The sequence below is a fragment of the Meleagris gallopavo genome, chromosome 1 (assembly GCF_000146605.3).
Source record: "Meleagris gallopavo isolate NT-WF06-2002-E0010 breed Aviagen turkey brand Nicholas breeding stock chromosome 1, Turkey_5.1, whole genome shotgun sequence".
Lineage (NCBI taxonomy): Eukaryota > Metazoa > Chordata > Aves > Galliformes > Phasianidae > Meleagris > Meleagris gallopavo.
The window spans coordinates 172,687,173-172,706,020 of NC_015011.2; the positions used below are offsets into that span (position 1 = coordinate 172,687,173).

General features: G+C 37.5%; 1 protein-coding gene across 2 annotated transcripts in view; it reads left to right on the forward strand.

Moving 5' to 3' along the window:
* Nucleotides 1–18,848, forward strand: part of LOC104917567 (short transient receptor potential channel 4) — a 78,264-nt gene that overhangs the window by 46,404 nt on the left and 13,012 nt on the right. For both annotated transcript variants that reach the window (XM_010728961.3, XM_031552060.1), the window contains one exon: nt 4,160–4,564. In XM_010728961.3, the coding sequence (XP_010727263.1) occupies nt 4,187–4,564 (378 nt within the window). In that variant the 5' untranslated portion in view covers nt 4,160–4,186. The remainder of the gene's footprint in view (nt 1–4,159; nt 4,565–18,848) is intronic.

Below are 18,848 nucleotides of genomic sequence, written 5' to 3' on the forward strand. Positions count from 1 at the left end.
CATCTTATTTGAAATATTGGTTTGTAGCAAGTATAAATGAAGCAACTACTGTAAAAATAAAATAATTGATAAGGACTGACTTCACATCAATTTTTCATTAAAGTATTATGCAGGGAGCACTATACAGTGTGGGCATGCTCATGCTTAAATGGGTACATCTACTGTAAGTTATCTCAGTCAATATCTTATCTTCCAATATCAGTAGCTATTTCACTTTTTTCCTTTAATGTTGGCTTTCTGAAATGAGAGGATGCTAGAAAATCTAGTAAATCACTTATTACCATGTCCACCTGGTAAAGTATTTAAATAATTCTCCTTTTCAAGAGACTGTTCTGAGCCTCAAGCTATTTCCTATTCTGAGTCTGTGAATATTTTCTCATAAATTATATTTCTGCTGGAAATAACACCAAAGTACTGAAAAAATGGCTCTGTTGCTGAGACTAATCATTATTTATAATTACCAGTGTATATGAAATTATTAGCTTTTGGAATTTCAACATGCCCTCTGACAGTGGTTCCTTACATCAGTAGTCAACCAAATTCATTTGTAGTAAGGGATAACACAGAAGTGTCTGAGTGGTGGTTTTTTTTTTTTTGTTTTTTTTTTGTTTGTTTGTTTGTTTGTTTTTGTTTTTGTTAGAAGGAACAAAGTATAATTGAAAATTTTACTTTCAAAAATAAAGATGTTTAAAAATGTGTCAAAAAGGATTTTAAACTCAATTGTCTGAGTCATCAGCTTAAAAAGGAATTTAAGAATAACTAGAAGACTACAAAGAAGGGAGAAAGAACTGATCAATACAGTAAGGTAAGTTTTATAGATCACAATGTGCAGTACCATAAGAATAGTCATAAATCAAGCTGAGAAGGCAATTAAAAGGGAAATGACATCTAAATTAGTTTTTAACCATGTTAGAAAAGGGTATGACTTTTCTCGACCTATTGCAACAGTCTAAAATAAGTCAGAGAAATCACAGTTACCTTCGTAACTGTGCCTTATTCTTATACTGTAAATAATGAAGGTAAGAATCAGTTTCCAGAGCAGAATCTGTGTGTTTGAGGCTATTTGAGATGACCATGACTTCACCATTGGGCTGGCAGGTGTGACACGACACCTGAAGAGACCTCTGCCCTTCTGTAGAAACACCAGAAGAAGGAATAGTAATAATATGATGATAAATGTTGATATTTAAATAAATTGACTTTGCCCCTAATACTGATTGAGATGAATCTTCCACAGGAAGTTGTACCCCTTTCAGGCTTGTTTTGTGCTGTGGGAGAATCCGTAAAGCACAATGACTTCCTGTCGTTGGAAATGGCTTGAATACAAGAGTCAATATGTCTGGAATTTTTATTTATGATTGCCTAGAATCATAGAATCACAAGGTTGGAAAGGACCTACAAGATCATTTAGCCCAACCGTCCTCTCATTACCATTGCTACCACATTGCTAGCTTACAGCTAAACTTTTTGCCAGCATTGAGCTGCAGTATTTTGTAGATTTAATATCTTATTTTTGAAAAATTCATCTAAATTGTTAAAGTATACATATAATTGTTAAAATATATCTTAAATATACATTAGAAAACATAGCATATTGTGTGGCCAAAGTAATGGGATGAAAGCCATTGAATACTTTTTAATAAAAATGAATAAAATGTTAATCAATGTTTTTATTAATTGTTCTAATTGTTTGTTCTATCATTCCTACAGCTAGCTTAGGAATGAATATAATAATTGAAACTACTGCTAAAAAATAATGAAGATAAACTTTTTGAAGGTATTTGATGGTGTTTTGTTTTGTCTAGTTGTGGGAAAGCTAGGCTCAGTATTTTAATTTGGAGAAATATGCACTTTGAAAACAAATTTATTTTCAGCCATGACATAACTATCTAGTAAAGATTATTTTGAAATGAATACCTCTTCCTTTTTTTTTTTTTTTTCTCTTCATGCAGTGATACTTTTTTCTGGCATAAATCATAATTCTAAGACATTTAATATCTGGGTTTTCATTTAGACACCACAGTTTCAAAATATTCTGGGCATGTTTTACAAATAGGCAGAATTGGGTAATAGTTATTCAAGTATTCCAAAAATATAGTATCTTATAAAATCTTTGTATGAATGTTCTTTGAAGAGTGAGTATCATCTTTGCACAGCTTGAAGTTATTAGGTTTTACCTATCTACATGAGATCTAAGTCATCCTGAAGAAGCAGCTGTAGCCAGATGGTATGCCCTTCAGCATTCAGCAAGAGATGCCTGTTTATGGGGAGTGGAATGGAGCTGTAGATCTCCATAGCTGTAATGAGGATGTAGCAACCTAACTTTCATGTAGGTATCTATATATGAACATGTACATTTAGGTTTATTTATTTGGAACTGATTGCACACATTCTTGCTTTCTTCTTGATCCTGAGAAACAAGAGAGTGAATGGCAAACTGGTAAAATACAGTATATTAAAAATAAGAATGTGTTCTCTCTGCTCCAGGGGCACAAATATGTGCAACAGGTAAGTATTTCATTTGTAGTGACCGTAACAGAACATAATCCACTAGCTGTGCACTCTCTAGTAGCCTATGGTGCAGACTGATAACACCGTGGAGGAGGAACCGGGAAACATTTTGTTTGCAAAGTGCAATTGCTGAGTTACTATATAAGGATCTAGATGGAATTTTTTCCTAGTATATCTCCTTTGCTCCTACCTCCCTGCCTCAAGCTCTGTTGATCTGCTCCAGAAAACAAAGAAAATGACCTATTAATGTCCTTTCTATTTACCTCTCCTTGCACTGCATACAGAGACTGGAATAGATGAATCACCGCTTCTCATGCCATCTTGTGAAATTTTTAATCAATCGAAACCTCGCAAAATAAAACAAACATTATGTCTTTCTCAATGTTGGAAAAAAATGGAGGAAGAGACACTGTGTTAATCAAACTTTTGTTGTCAGCTGAGAAAATGACAAGAAGCTACATTTCTTTGACTAACTGTTTAGGCACTAATGTAAATGCATTTTTTATGTATGTATACTCTTATCTTTTAAGTCACTTTTTTTTTTAAAGGTAGACATAGCTGGAACAAAATTCCTGTTAGAAGGAACTTCTTTTGAAAAAGTTCTTGCTCAATAAATACAGAGTAAAAGCAAAGTCATTAAAGGCTTTATCAGCAGCAAGACTTTAGAGTTGTTTCATAGTTGCAGTGTTTCATTATTCGAGTATATTCAATTCGAGAATTGAATAGGGCATTATCAAAATCATGATCTTTATCTACCAGTCCTTGTGATTTTATCTTATATAGATTTTGCTTTTCCTTTCAGGCTCTGGATTCTAATTTATATGTTAGTAAGTGCTGTCTGGAAAAGCATTTTGTATGAATGTTTTTCTTAATAGTATATGAGATTGAATCAAAATCTTAGTAGCACACTACTGAACTGTGCTGAGTCTATATATTTCAGATAAGTCAGAAGAGACTAATTTATGCTTCTAGAGTATTTGAAGAGCACTTGTCAGAACTAACAGCTAATAGCTATTCCAACCCTAATGTAGTCTTCCCAACCTAAAGAAACAGGTAAAAAGATCTGTATTCAGTGGACCACAGACAGTTACTAGAGTTGCATAGGATATCAGAGACATTTGTACAGAAGTCTGAAGAGGGAAAAACCCATGCCATGCTGAAGTGCGGGCAGAATAACGGGTGTAAGTCAGACAAAGCCAGGTATCTTTAGAAGGGCAAAGGAACAGGCTTCAAAGTGGCGTACTTGCTACTACAATGAAGCTCAAAAAAATGTTGCCTTCTAGTACTGGGAAACAGCAACTGCTTGTGAGCATACTCTCAAACTTCAGGAAAGATCAGATAGAAGAACTTAGTGAAGGAATGTGGCCACACATCTGATGCAAGCTATGTCACCTCTTTCTTGTCACAATTTAAAGAAATATATATTGTGTGCTGGCTTCACACTTTGAGTGAGAAGTATGAACAAGATAGTTACATGTCTTCTTTTCCACATTTGTTGGTGATTTCACAGGTTATTTTGATAGAAGACATTTACTTTTTTCAACATCACTTTATTTTGAGTTTTATATAGTTATATACTTAAAATATTAATTTGGTGCATTGTACCCGAAAATACATTATTGATTTAATCTTTCTTTTGATGTTTCAGAGATGAAGTATTAGAATGGCATAAAATATGGCCCAGTTCTACTACAAAAGAAGTGTCAATGCTCCCTACAGAGATCGTATCCCTCTTCGTATTGTACGAGCAGAATCTGAACTGTCCCATTCAGAGAAAGCCTATCTGAATGCTGTGGAGAAAGGAGATTATGCCACTGTGAAGAAAGCATTGGAAGAAGCAGAAATTTATTTCAAGATCAATATTAACTGCATTGATCCCCTGGGAAGAACTGCACTCCTTATTGCAATTGAAAATGAGAACCTTGAGCTCATTGAGCTGCTCTTAAGTTTTAATGTATATGTGGGAGATGCTCTTTTGCATGCCATAAGGAAGGAGGTAGTTGGTGCCGTGGAACTGCTGCTAAACCACAAGAAGCCCAGTGGGGAGAAACAGGTATGTATAGGATTTGTTCTTGGTATCTAGTCTGATCTGATCAAAAGAGGAGAATTATGCAAAGAGCATAAGCAATAAGAAAAAGCCAAACATCATCCTAGTGCATAAATATTTCAGATCAGAAAATCAATGGTTGTGATGCTGTATTCATTTGTGTTTAGACATCTCTGTCAATCAGTCACATCTGCATATGTCCACAAGGCTTATGGGCTTAATATAGTTGTCATGAGATTTGGCATCTAACAAGTAAGAATAAAAATATTTCTCATCCTTCTTACCCCAGACTTAAGAATGTTCCACTTACAGCTGAGTGAAGTGTTAAGTACCATTTCTATAAAGCTAGGATGGGGCTCACATTTAGCTTATCACTCTTAAAACTCCCTTTTGGAATACTTGTTTAACTTTGCACTAACTTAGGCAAATAGTGTTCATTCAGCCACTTGCAAAGTCTCAACAAAAGAGAAAAGAAATGAACGGATGAGAAGCAATGACTTCCAGTCAGTAAGAAGGAATTGCCAGGGAATGTCTGATTTCCCCCTTGTTCAAGCACTCTACCATTTCACTGTTTATGTTACTCTTGCAGATATTCATAGGAAATTACCTCTCATACTATCTCTAGTTACCAGGGAAAACAGACTGACTCCCACCTCACTACAGCCTCCTTTCAGGTAGCTGAAAAGAGCAATAAGGTCTCCCCTAAGCCACCTCCAGACTAAACCTCCAGGAAGAGAGCAGGCTTCCCTGCAGGAAGGGTCTGGTCAGCCCTTTGTTCCCTTCAGAAGGAAGTCTCATAAAAACCACCCTTCTTTTGTTTTTGGCAGAGGTAGTCTTAAGGTGTGCAACTGACTGATTTGCCCTTGAACTCACATCACCATCCTCATTTGCCTGTCCCTCAAATTCCAGAGCCTCATATCTATCGTGTAAGGGCACCTGAGAAGACCAAGTAGGCTATGAGGGGGTTTGCTTGTCATCCCAAGCAGGGACCTTTTTTCATTCCTCCCTATTTCACAGGGCCCCTCTTTCTGCCTGATTGCAAGAAGGAATGAGAAGTACTGCTGCTTATGTAGTGTCCCCTCCAATGCCTTTCTTGTAGAGATGGTAGCTTGTGGCTCCACCAGTCTATCTCCCTTATATACTCCCTTAATTTTTCACATGCAGGTCACATGATACACAGGTGATTCGTCCACTACCCTCTGACAGCACTGATAGGTTCAGGCAGAATTTTTAATTTCACTGAAGGTTTTAATCCCTCCGTGTGTTAGTCACCATTTCCTCCAGCTCAGCAAGACACACTGAGAGCCAGGACCCAACTAATTTTAATTCCAGCACTATCTTCAGTAGTCTTCCATCCTATCTTGTCATATACATATTAAAAGATACGAACTCCTTCTCCTCCCTTTGCATGGATCTGAACTTGAGAAGATGTTTCTCATGCACATCTTGTTCATCCTTCCCATTTTAGGAAAGTAGTGGAGACAGGATGACATAATCCATAAATTCTGATACTTTCAGACTACTTCAGGAAAGAAAGAGTTATAAGAAGTTACAATACTGTATTCTGTTTTCATCTACTTCATTTTTTTTTAAATATATTATAGGTATTGTATGAATGCATTTCAGTGAATAATATGATGGAATGATTAGAACCCTTTCGGGTTACAATATACTTTAATTACAGTATTATGTACTTGCTACAGGTAGAACTTCAGATGATAGGTAAAAGTATAATTTTTGCTCATAAAATAACATGAATTCTAAGCTTTTTTTTTTGTTATGGGAAGAAAGAAATATAGTAGCTCTTTGTACAAATGTGTGTGTGTGCCTTGTCTTCTAGACAGAAAAAGCGACAACAGATTGATGTCAGAGAAGAACTAAACTTACTTTGTGTTTGGCTCATTTTATTATTTCTCAGCTGAAAGTACAGATAAGAATACAACATATAAGACCTTCTCAGTGTGATGTACCAGGAACCAGAAGGCACAATGCAAGACACAGTGCCAAATCAGTTAAATCACCTGTCTCCATTCTTCAGTCTCTATAATGGGAGCTGCCTTTTGCAGAGCGAAGATAATCTCACTTAGTGGTAGACATTCAGAATTGTTTCAACTCTAATCTGGCTGCCTGAGCTACAGAAAAAAAGAAAAGTGGAGATACCGAGAGAGGAATTCATGCTGCCTTTTGCAGTCACTTGTCCTAAGATGCATAAGCCTCTTTATAGACTCTGGTGAGAGCCTGCATTTCTCCCTTACATCAGATGCTTGTATTTCAGGCTGTTCTTTAGACTTCCAGGGCTACCGTGTCTTAGGCACTAGATTATAAACACATAAATTATTAGAGAGTGTCTGAAGGAGGGCTACCAAGATGGTGAAGGATCTGTGGGGCAAGAGGCTGAGGCTCCTGATTTGCTCAGCCCAGAGCAGAGGAGCTGAGGGGAGGCCTGATGGCGGTTGCAACTCCTCACAGGGAGCGGAGGGGCAGCGCTGAGCTCTGCTCTGTGTGACAGCGACAGGGCCCGAGGGCACGGCATGGAGCTGCATCAGGGGAGGGGCAGCTGGAGGTGAGGGAAAGGGTCTGCACCAGAGGGTTGTGGGCATGGAACAGCCTGCACAGGGCTGTGGGCACAGCATCAAGCCTGACAAAGATCAGGAAGCATTTGGACAACGCTCTCAGACTTATTTTTTGGGTGGTCTGTGTGGAGCCAAGAGTTGAAGTCAGTGATTCTTGTGGGTCCCTTCCAACTCAGTATATTCTGTGATTTTATATCTTTGGGTATACGTCACACCTACTGCAGTGGAAATGCTAGTGGTACTGCTAGATGGTATGAAAAGCACTGCTTCTTCTCTTCCTTAGTTTCCTTGTGAGATAATGGTGTTAACATCTTCCTCACATTTTCTCTATTTTACAAAAGCTAACTCTTTTCACAGACATATTTGCTGAGGCTCTGCTGATTACTGTAAAGCATGAAGAATAATCATGAATCATTTGAGCAGTGATATCTCCATTTGTGTCTGCACAAGGCTAGGAAACTCGTTACAAATGCAAATGCTACATGCAAGCTAGTGCTTGCAAAAAAATTGTCCTTTAAAAAAGCTGTGATTATTTGCATGTTCAGGCTGTTGTTTGTATTGGGGGCCCCAACAATCACAAGGCTTCTACGTGTGACATAAATGTAGATAATCAGATTGGTTCATTTTTAGAACAGGAAACGATGAAGTGAATATAAGTGTAGGTTACATTTTTGCAGTAAGCATTTTGCTGTAGTGAAGCAGATACAACTGCATATTAAGCATAATCAAAAGTAGCATGATGGTTGAAAATTCATTACAACAAGCTAGAGATATAAAATCTGAGTGTTTAGAATTATATGCTAAAACTTATATTCTCAGTATGTGGATAGAAAGCTACATTTTCCTCACAGGATCAAGTTCCTTTTGAAATTCTATTTCAAACTACAGCTTGACTTTCTTTGGTTACTTTTGTTATTTGTAAATATTTGCCATTCTGTTTAGATGATGATTCAATTTCAGACTGTGTGTTTTAATAACATGATATCTTTGTCTGTTTGGTTTTCTTCTTCTTTGTGTAAAGTTGGTCATGTGTGGTAAAATCTTGGCCCCTGAAGTTAGTCAGAGTTTTGCCATTAAGTCACTGTGGTCAAGATTTTACTCTCTTGTTTTTGTTGTTGTTGTTTTGGTTTGGTTTTTTTCTTGAAGAGAAGTTATTTGCAGAGGAGGGAGATAAATAACAAATAAGAAAAATATATGTGCTAAATATTGCCAACTTGAAGAAGTTTAGATTCCCAAATATTTTATTGGTGACGAATGTTAAGAGTATTCAAGTGTGTGTATATATATATATATATATGTATAAAACTCATAATTTACAAATAAATGAAATAGCTCTATTTTTTTAATATATTCTTGATATAATATTCTTTATATAAGGAATAGTTAATTACAGCTTCATCCTCATAAAATAATCTGGTAATATTTTAAATTAAAGGATTTTTAAGCATAGAATTTAATGCATAATTCAAGAACTCACTGGCCACATCAGAAAGCCAGAAAAAAGTTTAGGTTCTGCCAACAGAAGGCTACAGCTCTTCAAGACAATTGAAATGTCTTTGGAAAGAAGTAGTTTTCCTTCAAAATTTGGTGCTTTAAAACATTTAAATATTTAAAAGGAAAAGGAGAAAAAGTGTGAAAAGGTGTTAACTCTAACCAAGAATAAATACATTTAATTAAAATAATACTTTTGTTCTGCATTTTTAAAATTTTATCCAAAGAATATTTTCAGAATCAAGAAGGACCACTTATTCTTCCTCTTTAATGTTATCCCCCTCAAAAAAAACATTCAGTCAGATCCTCTTTAAGTTAAATGTAAACTCCCCAGTCTACTGACTCCTCAGCTATTGGGCTCCACCATCTGTAATGTGCTTTGGATCTCAAAGACTTGTACAAGAGATACAGTAGTTTTAAGTTGATTATCAGTACATGGATACATCTAGTGCCATCTGGTGACTACTGATGAAGCACATATATTTAACAGCTTTGAATTGTATTTGATTATTTCTTTCAGAAACCTCCTGAGTGAGGCTTTTGTGCTATACATTAGTATTACTAAGGAAATGGTTATTCGTCACTTGCATTATATTTTCAAATTTTTTTAGCTACAGCAGCTGCTACAGGACATGTAGAAGAAAATAACACAAGGTGAACAAGTTGAGGAAACTTACCCAAGTACTTTTAAATTATTAGTTTTTCAAAGCCGTATGTCCTGAATTATCTGCCAAGACACTTGTTGCTTATGCTGATGGATAGTTGAGTGCCAACTTAAGAGGGGAAAAAATCACTGTTCCTTAAAATTTAGAATCTGCTGGAAATATTTTTATCTTATTAAACAGCGTTTACAGACGGGATTTAAGTTAGATATCATAAAAAATTGGAAAACAGTATGTGTATTCAAACTACAGTATGCTTTGCTGCTTAACAAACCCAAGCATCAATCTCTATCTGGATGACTGTTTGTCTAGATATGCATGTATATTCAGGGAAGAGTGTAGCTGTCTCCTGAGGATGCTACAAAGGGAATAAGTGCAGTTGAAATCTTATTTATTCAACCTGAATCTGTGTAGCATCCTTATTACTTGACAGTCTAGATAAGGCATGTCCACTCCCCTGCCTGCAGGCCACAAGTGACCTGGCTCAGCCTGTCCTGCAGCTGCCCCCTGTCCCATGCCATCATGGTGGCGATGGCTGAGCAGCCTGGCTCAACCACAAGCATCCACTGCTCACAACAGCCATTCATAGATGTGCTATTAACACTGTCTGGGCAGAAACCTGGACAATGGGAGGGTACTAACTCGCCTCTAGCCCTCCAGCACCGGCGACACACACACTGAGTCAAATTGAAACTCGTGTATATTACACGTTTCATCATTTGTGCCACTTGGTGAGTATAATGCTGCGATTGTCAATATTTAACTTACCTAATGTGATCCAAAAAGAAACAGAACCCAAAAAAAGAAAAATCTTGACAAAACATGGACAGATGAATACTTATTTGTCAAGACAAATAACATGGCACTATATATGGCTTATATTTGTAAGGAAATATTATCAGGTTTCAAGGATTACACTTTGAAAAAATGTGAAAAAATGGAAAAAATGTTGCTACATTTGATGCATATCAAGGAACATTTTGTAAAGACAAAATATCAGAACTGAAAAAAGTCTGTCATCTCAGCCCAAAATTTTTATTTTTACAAGTTACAACTGAATTGGACTCTGTTATAAAAGCCAGTTATGTTGTAGCATTTCTGACTGAAAAAAAAATTAAAAAAATAATCAAAACCATTTACTGATGGTGAGTCTGTTAAGCAAAATCTGCAAAGTGTGGCAGATATAATTTGTCCTGATAAAAAGAAACAGGATTTTGTAAAAACAGTTTGTCTCTCCAGACTGTAGCCGTAGCCAGCTGAAGTAAAGAAACAGGAAAATATATCCAAGAAAATTTGGAAAGTAAAACTGCTAATTTTGAATGTTATACTGCAGCAGTAGATGAAAGTACTGATTCTGCCAGATACGGCTCAATTTGCCATCTTTATTAGAGGTATTCGTAAGAAACATAATGTCACTGAAGGAATGGTTACTTTCATGCCATTAAAAGACACAGCTAAATCTCTCCATATGTATGAAGCAGTAAAAATTACACTAAAGTGGTTTTCTTTAACCTTTGTCAGCATATCTGATATAGCTGATGGTGCTCTAGTGATGGCTGGTAAAAAAGAGGGACTTAGTCAATTAATTGAAAATGATGAAATTGCTACTAGAAACACATGCTTGATGAAATATCACTGCATTATATATCAAGAAAACATATGCTCAAAAGTTTTAGAAATGAATAATGTCACACAAATGATCATCAAAGCTCTGAATTAATAATGTTTAAGGGATTCACTCACCATCAGTTCTAGGAATTCCTTACAAGTACTGATTCTGATTATGGGACATCATTTACTCTTCTGAAGTAAGATGCCTAAGTCAGAGTGAATTTTGAAGAAGATTTTATGATTAATGAAATGAAATGAAAAATTTTTGCCAGAACACAAAAATTAAAAATGATTCACAGACTTAAATATTTGGTGGGTTTGACTGCTCATTTAAATAAGTTAAACATGCATCTTCAAGTTGAAAATCAACTTATTAGTGCTATGTTTCAAATCAAAATAGTGTTTGAAATGAAACTATACGGCAAGATCAAGTTATGGCAAATAATTTTATGCATTTTGATACACTGGCTATACTGTCCTGTGAATAGAAAAAAATATGCAGCCTTGCTTTCAGATTTGATAATGGAATTCAAGAGTAGGTTTCAAGATTTCCAAAGAAGTCTTAAGTTTTTTGGTATATTTGTGACTCATTTTCATTTGACACAGATAAAATACCTGTGAATTTTCAAACGAAATGTATAGAGTTGGAATCAAATATGCAACTCAAGAAATTTGATCATGTGTCTTTATTAGACTTTTATAAGCCCTATTACCAGAGAAAAAATATTCCGTGCTTCAAAATCACACCTTTTTCATGCTATCAGTTTTTGCAGTATGTACTTTTGTGAACAACTATTTGTACAGGAACAACTAGTTTGTACATGAAAGGTAAAATTTCATCAAAAATGTCTGATGAACATCTTGAGAATCCACTAAGAATGGCAACTGCTTCCAGTGATCCAGACTGATGCATTAGTTTCACAAAAACAAGGTCAAATATCCCACTAGTTGCTCTCTTTTTATATTATTTTAATGATTTAATAAAAATAATAAATAATACAATAAAATAATAATAAAATATTTAATAAGTTGTTAAAATAATATTTTTGTTACTTATATACATCAGTTACAGTATGTGTTTTATATGCCACCAAAGACAATTCCATTTCATTCAGTGCTGCCCAGGCAAGCCAAAAGTTAGGACACGCATGGTCTAGATTCAGGGTATAGGAAACGTCACAACTAAAGTGTTTACAGACATTGCTTAGTCATGCTTTTGTGACTTCTTGTTTATTATTAGATACTGATTTTGTGACGTTGGTGTTTTTATAGGTAGGTACTCTAGAGACAACTTCCTGCAGATGTCTGGAAAAATAAAATCAGGCTAATGCAGAAATGACATTCACAAACATGAGGTTGCAGGATGGGGAGGCAGTGATCATATTAGTATGTGCCTTGCTCACTCATTCCACAGTATGAGCTTATAAACATGAAAACACAGCTTGTCATGAAGAGAGGGTCATGGAAAGAAGGTGGAAGTTGGAAGTTTCCAACTCCTGCAGCACTGTTCCAGTCTGCTTTAAACCTGACATTTTACTAGTCATCAAAGCAGACTGGGAGGTATAGCTATACAGAAGATTTCTCAGTCTCTAGCTCGTTGGATGCATCACTCTTGTACCCTCTTCAGAAGTGGTGCTGGTATCCTCTGTGAGACATCTCTCTGTCTCCCGCACACTCTTATCTCACTGCTATCAGTTCCTTGTATATCACCTCTTCATTTCTGGGGTGTCCTGGCAAGGTACAGTATACTAACTTTTTCTCATCTTTTGTTTGCAGAACTTTAGCAGTCACTGTGTAACAGTGCATACATTCTAAAGCTTCCAAGTAGATACTAGTCCATCTTCTCACGTCTAGGCATTGAAAGAGTTAGCATATAGCTACAAAAGGGCCTGGCTAACCCCTTGATCTGAATGATAGGCGGACGTGCACATCAGAGCATGTTCTGGTATTTATGTGCTAAGCAGTATATTAGTGACAACTGTGTACTTCTGGACAGGAGGAGTTAGCTAGGAGGAATCAGCTGATCATTCCAGGATTTTTTTTTTGAGGTGGGACAAGTGGATGTTATTTTACAGTCACAAGCTAAAGTTATATTTTAAAAACTTAGCTTTCAGTTTTTAGCTGACTGATTGGTCTAGTATTAAATAGGGAAGTTGGTGGCCCTGCATGTGGCAGAGGGGTCGGAGATTGATGATCCTTGAGGTCCATTCCAACCCTGGCCATTCTGTGATTTAGAATGGGAAAAGGCAAAAGAGATGTGGACAATACAAGCTGTTTCACTTGACTCTACTGCATGCAATTACAATTAGAATAAAGCAAGATTCATAATATGTTCAACATCTGATCTTTTATTATTTTATTTTATCAGTGTTGCCATCCAGTTTTGGGGAGAATGAAAGCATGTGGAGGAAAAGCTAGGGAAACGAACAGGTCCTGTGAGAGACTGTCAAAGGTGTTGCATAGTACAGCATCTAAGCCATTGGGGCAGGCAGCTACACGGATGTTCAGGAGCTCACCTAAACTGTCTGATAAAAAACACACACAGCAAAGCTAGACATCTTTGCAGACAAAGTGCCTTCAGTCTGGCAGTGTTACCTAAAACAGATAAAAGAAAGCAGAACTGAGCCTGAAGAGTCGTTCTGCTTTTCTGAGATGGTGACAGCCTAGATTTGGCATCTCTTTAACAGCTTCTGGGTCTCTAGGTCTGACAGAGCACCCTGAAAATTCCCTTTGTATCCTCTTTACCCACTCTGGTCATTTCATGTCTCTTGGTATCCTTATCCTTCTTAAAAGTGCCTCTTGAGAAGTCTCAAGAGCCTGAGATGAAGCTAGTGCTCTTCTCTGCAGCTGTGCTCATAACCTAACTTCAGTCTCAGTTGGAGTCCTCTCAGTATACGCAGAGCATTCAGTCAGTTTCAGTCCATTATTTTCTTAACAGGACTCATAAAATTATCTAATTGTCCCAACTCTACCTTGCCACACAACTTGCAGTAGTGTTCACAGGGAAGCTGCTGTGCTGGGGTTGTACCTCTTCCTAGTAGCAATGCTGGTCATGAAGGAGAGGATCAGGTAAACACATACAGGTTGAAGGTCCAGATCACATGCCATGGACTAAAAAAGATGCTGGAAATGCGCTTTCAGATTTTCTCCTAATTAGAGAATAGAGGTTTACAGTGGTGAAGCAGAGGCAGAAGGAAAGATGTACTGCATAATGCCTTATAGTTTTCCTTATCTAAACCATTTCCCCATTTCCATAGCATTGGAAAATATCAGTCACAGTCACTTGTGTAATGTTCTTTGTCTGTTGAGATTAAAGCATCATTTTTTGTTTTGAAAATGTCTCCCACAGAAGTTCATGAACTGAGTTCCTTTTTGAATGTTCTGATTAATGACAGTCTAGCTAGTAATGAGTATGGAGGAGGCAATGCAACACTATTTTGTCGAGCTTGAAGTATACAATCTTGAAGTGGAATGTCAGGGCACAAAGTTGAATCTTCCCACTCTGAGTGGGTAGCTGAGTACTTTTTTTTTTTACAGTGGTATCTTATTAATTGTAATTCTTTGACAGATTTTAAAATATTGAGAGACATAGATGAATGTGAGAGGCTGTGTAGAGGAATAATCCAGTTTATTAATTAAATAGATACAGCAGTCTATTCACATATTCAATCTTTAATATAATCATTTGGCACATGGAAACAACATGTGGCTCAAAAGAAGAGGTGTAACATAAGGATGGAAATGATTAATTGCATCAGAGATGAAGATAGGGATTTACGAAGGTATAGTTCTTTGATTTTTTTTTTCAAAAAAAAAAAAAAGCTGCAAATGTCATTAAATCTTGGTAATGCATCCAAATTGTCTGTGTTTGTATGCATCAAAGAAAGGTGGGTAGCTATACAGAAAAATCTGTGACAATTACTAAAGAAAAACTTCAGAAGCTGGTGCCATCAAATATTGCTACAAGTAATTTCAATATTGAGATAGGCAATGTATTTTACAATATGCACCCATCACCTTGTAACAAATGTTAAATCATAATATTCCAAATATGAAGTGTGGCGCGAGAAACATGCCAAAATATGGGGGAAATGTGACAGCTTTTTGACCTGTACAAAATGGTGAGCCATTTTGTTACTGGCACCATAAACATTGCAGGATTCTTAAGGCCAGATTACTGGCAGGTGTTATTGATGATGATTTACTAATCTTCCTTTTTAGCAGTTTTCAGAAACTTTATAACATGTTGATGATAACAAATACACATTTAGTACAGTGACAATTGGTGACAAAAAATATACTCCAAATGTTATTGATTTTGAATTTTTTTTTTGGTCATTTTTTGCTGGCTTTTCAACTTTTGTTTTCAGCTCATTCTGCAAATGAAAGCACTTTACAACTGCAAGGAGATAAGTGAAGATTAAACAATTGAAAATATAAAAGGTACTAAGAATATAAAAGAAAATCTTTAAAGGCTTATGCAAAAATGCGATCCCTTTTTCAGTGCTGTCTTACTTTCCCCTCTTTATATATTTACTGATAGCCATTTTATAGCACCAAGTTTATAATAATAAAAGAAATTGTCCAAAATCTCTGCCTTCTACAGTTAGTAGACCTGTACTGTCATCTTCAGAAACTCCCATTCCTTTAATCTGTTTTCCCAAAGCTACCTGCCTTTACTATATGTTAACAACTACGCAGATAATTTCAACAGAAGATTTGGGCAGATTTCTGGTGCTTGAAAACTTGCTAAAAACCAGCTGTGATACTAGTAGTATCAATCTTTTAAGAGGACTGAGAGGCTTGATGAACAGTACCTTCTTTGACTGAGGTCTAGAAATGTTCATAGCCTGAAAATTATGAAATTTATTTCATAAATTACATTTTACTTCAACTAAATCTTTTTTTTTCATTTTTATTTCATTTATTATATTTTACTCTCATTAATTATCCCAGGAAAGGTTTTGGAGTATCTCATTCTGGAGGCCATTTCTAATCATGTGGAACACAAGAAGGTATCAGAGGTAGTCAGTATTGTTTCACTGAGGGGAAATCATGCTTAATCGATTTGATAGCCATCTATGACAGAATGACTGGCTGTGTAGATGATGAGGGGAGAGCAGCAAATGTTGTCTACCTGAACTTCAGCAAGGCTTTCAACATGGTCTCCCATAACATTCTCATAGGTAAGCTTAGAACATTTGGTTTAGATGACTAAACAGTGAGGTTGATTAAGAACTGACTAAGAGCTCAGAAGGTTGTGATCAGAAGCACTGAGTCTGGTGGGAGGACTGTACCAAGTGATGTTGCCCAGGGGTTTGTTCAACTTATTCATTAGTGATCTGGATGAAGGCACAGAGTGTGCTCTTGGAAGTTTACTGATGATACCAAAGTGGGTGGAGTGGCAGATATCCCAGAGGACTATGCTGCCATTCAGAGAGACCTTGTCAGGCTTGAGAGATGGGCAGAGAAGAACATCATGCCCAGAGAGGTGGTGAAAGCCCTGTCCCTGGAGACATTCAAGGTCTGACTGGACCAGGTTCTGGGCAGCCTGATCTAGCTGTGAATGTCTCTGTTCATTGCAGGTGAGTTGGACAACAAGATGACCTTTGGGGGTCCCTTCCAACTCCAAGGATTCTATATCATGAAGCTCTAAAAGGGCAAGTGCAGGGTCCTGCATCTAGGGAAGGATAACCCCATGCACCAGTACAGGCTGGGAGCTGACCTATGGGAAATCACCCCTGCAGGGAAGGCCCTTGGAGTCCTGGTGGTCAGCAGGCTGACCATGAGCCAGCCTCTCTGATGAGGAAAGGCTTAGAGAACTGGGCCTACTCAGCCTGGAGAAGAGAAGACTGAAAAGAGATCTTACTAACGTGTACAAGTATCTCAAGGGAGGCTATCTGTGGGATGGGTCCAGATTGTTTTCTGTGATGCCTGGCAACAGGATACGAATCAATGGGCTTGAACTGAAACACAGGAAGTTCTGTCTGCATGTGAGAAAAAACTTTTTCACTGTGAGGGTGACTGGGCACTGAAACAGACTGCCCAGAGAGGTGGTGGAGTCTCCTTTGAAGACATTCAAAACCTACCTGGATGTGACCCTGCTAGAAGCAGGGAGTTTGGATGATCCCAAGTTGTCCCATTCAACCTCATCTACTCTGTGTATTTCAGAGTGTGTGATTATCTTTTCATTTGGCTATGCAAGTTAACTTTTGAAGTTAACAAATATAAAATGTTCAAGGAGCACTATAAACAACCTACTGTCCTCTCTGACTAGAGCAGTTTCTCGAGGGGCAATTAATGGCGTTGCTCTTGCTGAGATAAACTAAGTAGGTATGTGTTATATAAATGTGTATACAGGTATATTTATATATAGATTGGGAGCCAGGGCCCAATTCAAGCACCTGAAGCTGACAACAGTGCAGTTAGTGGTACAGTCTCATTCCTCTGCAGACACATCTCTTGTCTCAAGACAGCACTGCAAAGGAGTGAGAGACTCCAGTAGGCCCTGCGTTGTTCTGGGGTAGATCTCTTTGACTCTCTCCATAAAGTCAGTGAGCTCCCAGTAAAGTCAGCGAAGAGCTAGGAGAAATCTGATGAAAAAATGCAAATGTTTATCTTAAAATAAGAAAAATAGCGTAGAATTTACTCATGTTGCAAAGTGAAATGTGAAGCATCTTAGAGAAGTCTCAGAGATGAATGTAGATCTAGAAATTACAACACAGGAGCTCTGTGAGACCAGTACCTGTCTGGAGTGGCAGGTGGTTGTCTGACAGGACGCAGAGACATCTAAAATAACACCTATATGGGAATGACTGAGCTGAGGCCTAGATTTGCATTGGGTTTAATGGAAGCTTAAAAACCCAACCCATATAAACTCTGTAACAAAATGGCTTAAGTTGGAGTTAAATCGCATTCTGTAGATTCATCTACTACAGATCCTTGCTCTGACATGGCCAATGCAGAAGCCTGGAAAAGATTCTGGAAACAGGACTAGCAGAGAGCTCTATTCTTGAAGGAAGCACTTTTTCAAAGGCACAGCAACTACTAATAGACACAATCTTCCAGGCTACCGAGTGCTGCAAAATGGTCTGCTGATTTGATTTTCTTTTTTTCCTTAAGAATCTTTCTAAAGAGTTCTTCATCTGTGAGTCACTGTGCTGAAGAGCAGTTACCTGAAATTTGCCTTCTTAAATTCATCTCTCCTGTGAAGAAAGACTGAGGGAACTGGGCTTGTTTAGATTGGAGAAAAAGAAGGTTCTGGGGGGACCTCAGTGTGGCCTTCCAGTACTTGAAGGGAGTGTATAAACAGGAAGGGGAATGACTGTTTTCATGTATTGATAGTAATAGGACAAGGGGGAATGGTTTTAAACTAAGACAGGGGAGATTTAGGTTAAGTTTTAGTACGAAGTTTTTCACACAGAGGGTGGTGACGCACTGGAACAGGTTGCTGAAAAAGTTTGTGGATGCCCCATCCCTGGAAGTATTCAAGGCCAGGCTGGATGTGGCTCTGGGCAGCCTGGTCTTGTGGTTGGTGACCCTGCACATAGCAGGGGGTTGAAACTCGATGATCATTGTGGTCGTTTTCAACCCAGGCCATTCTATGAATCTATAAATCTATGAAATTAGTTATATGCGAGGAAAAGTAGAAACTGATGGATTGCTTCATGGTGATCATTTCTGTAGAGGAAACAGACCTGGGGGTATTGTTCAATGCTTGGCTGAACATGAGCCAGCAGTGTGCACAGGTGACACAGGAGAAGACCAGTGGCATCTTGGCTTGTATCAGAATTGATAATGCCAGCAGGAGCAGCAAAGTATTTGTCCCTCTGTATTCAGCAGTGGTGAGGCCACACCTCAAGTACTGTGTTCAATTCTGGTCCCTCACTTCAAAAAAGACATCAAGGCCCTGGAGCGTGTCCAGAGAAAGGCAGCTAAGCTAGTGTGGGGTCT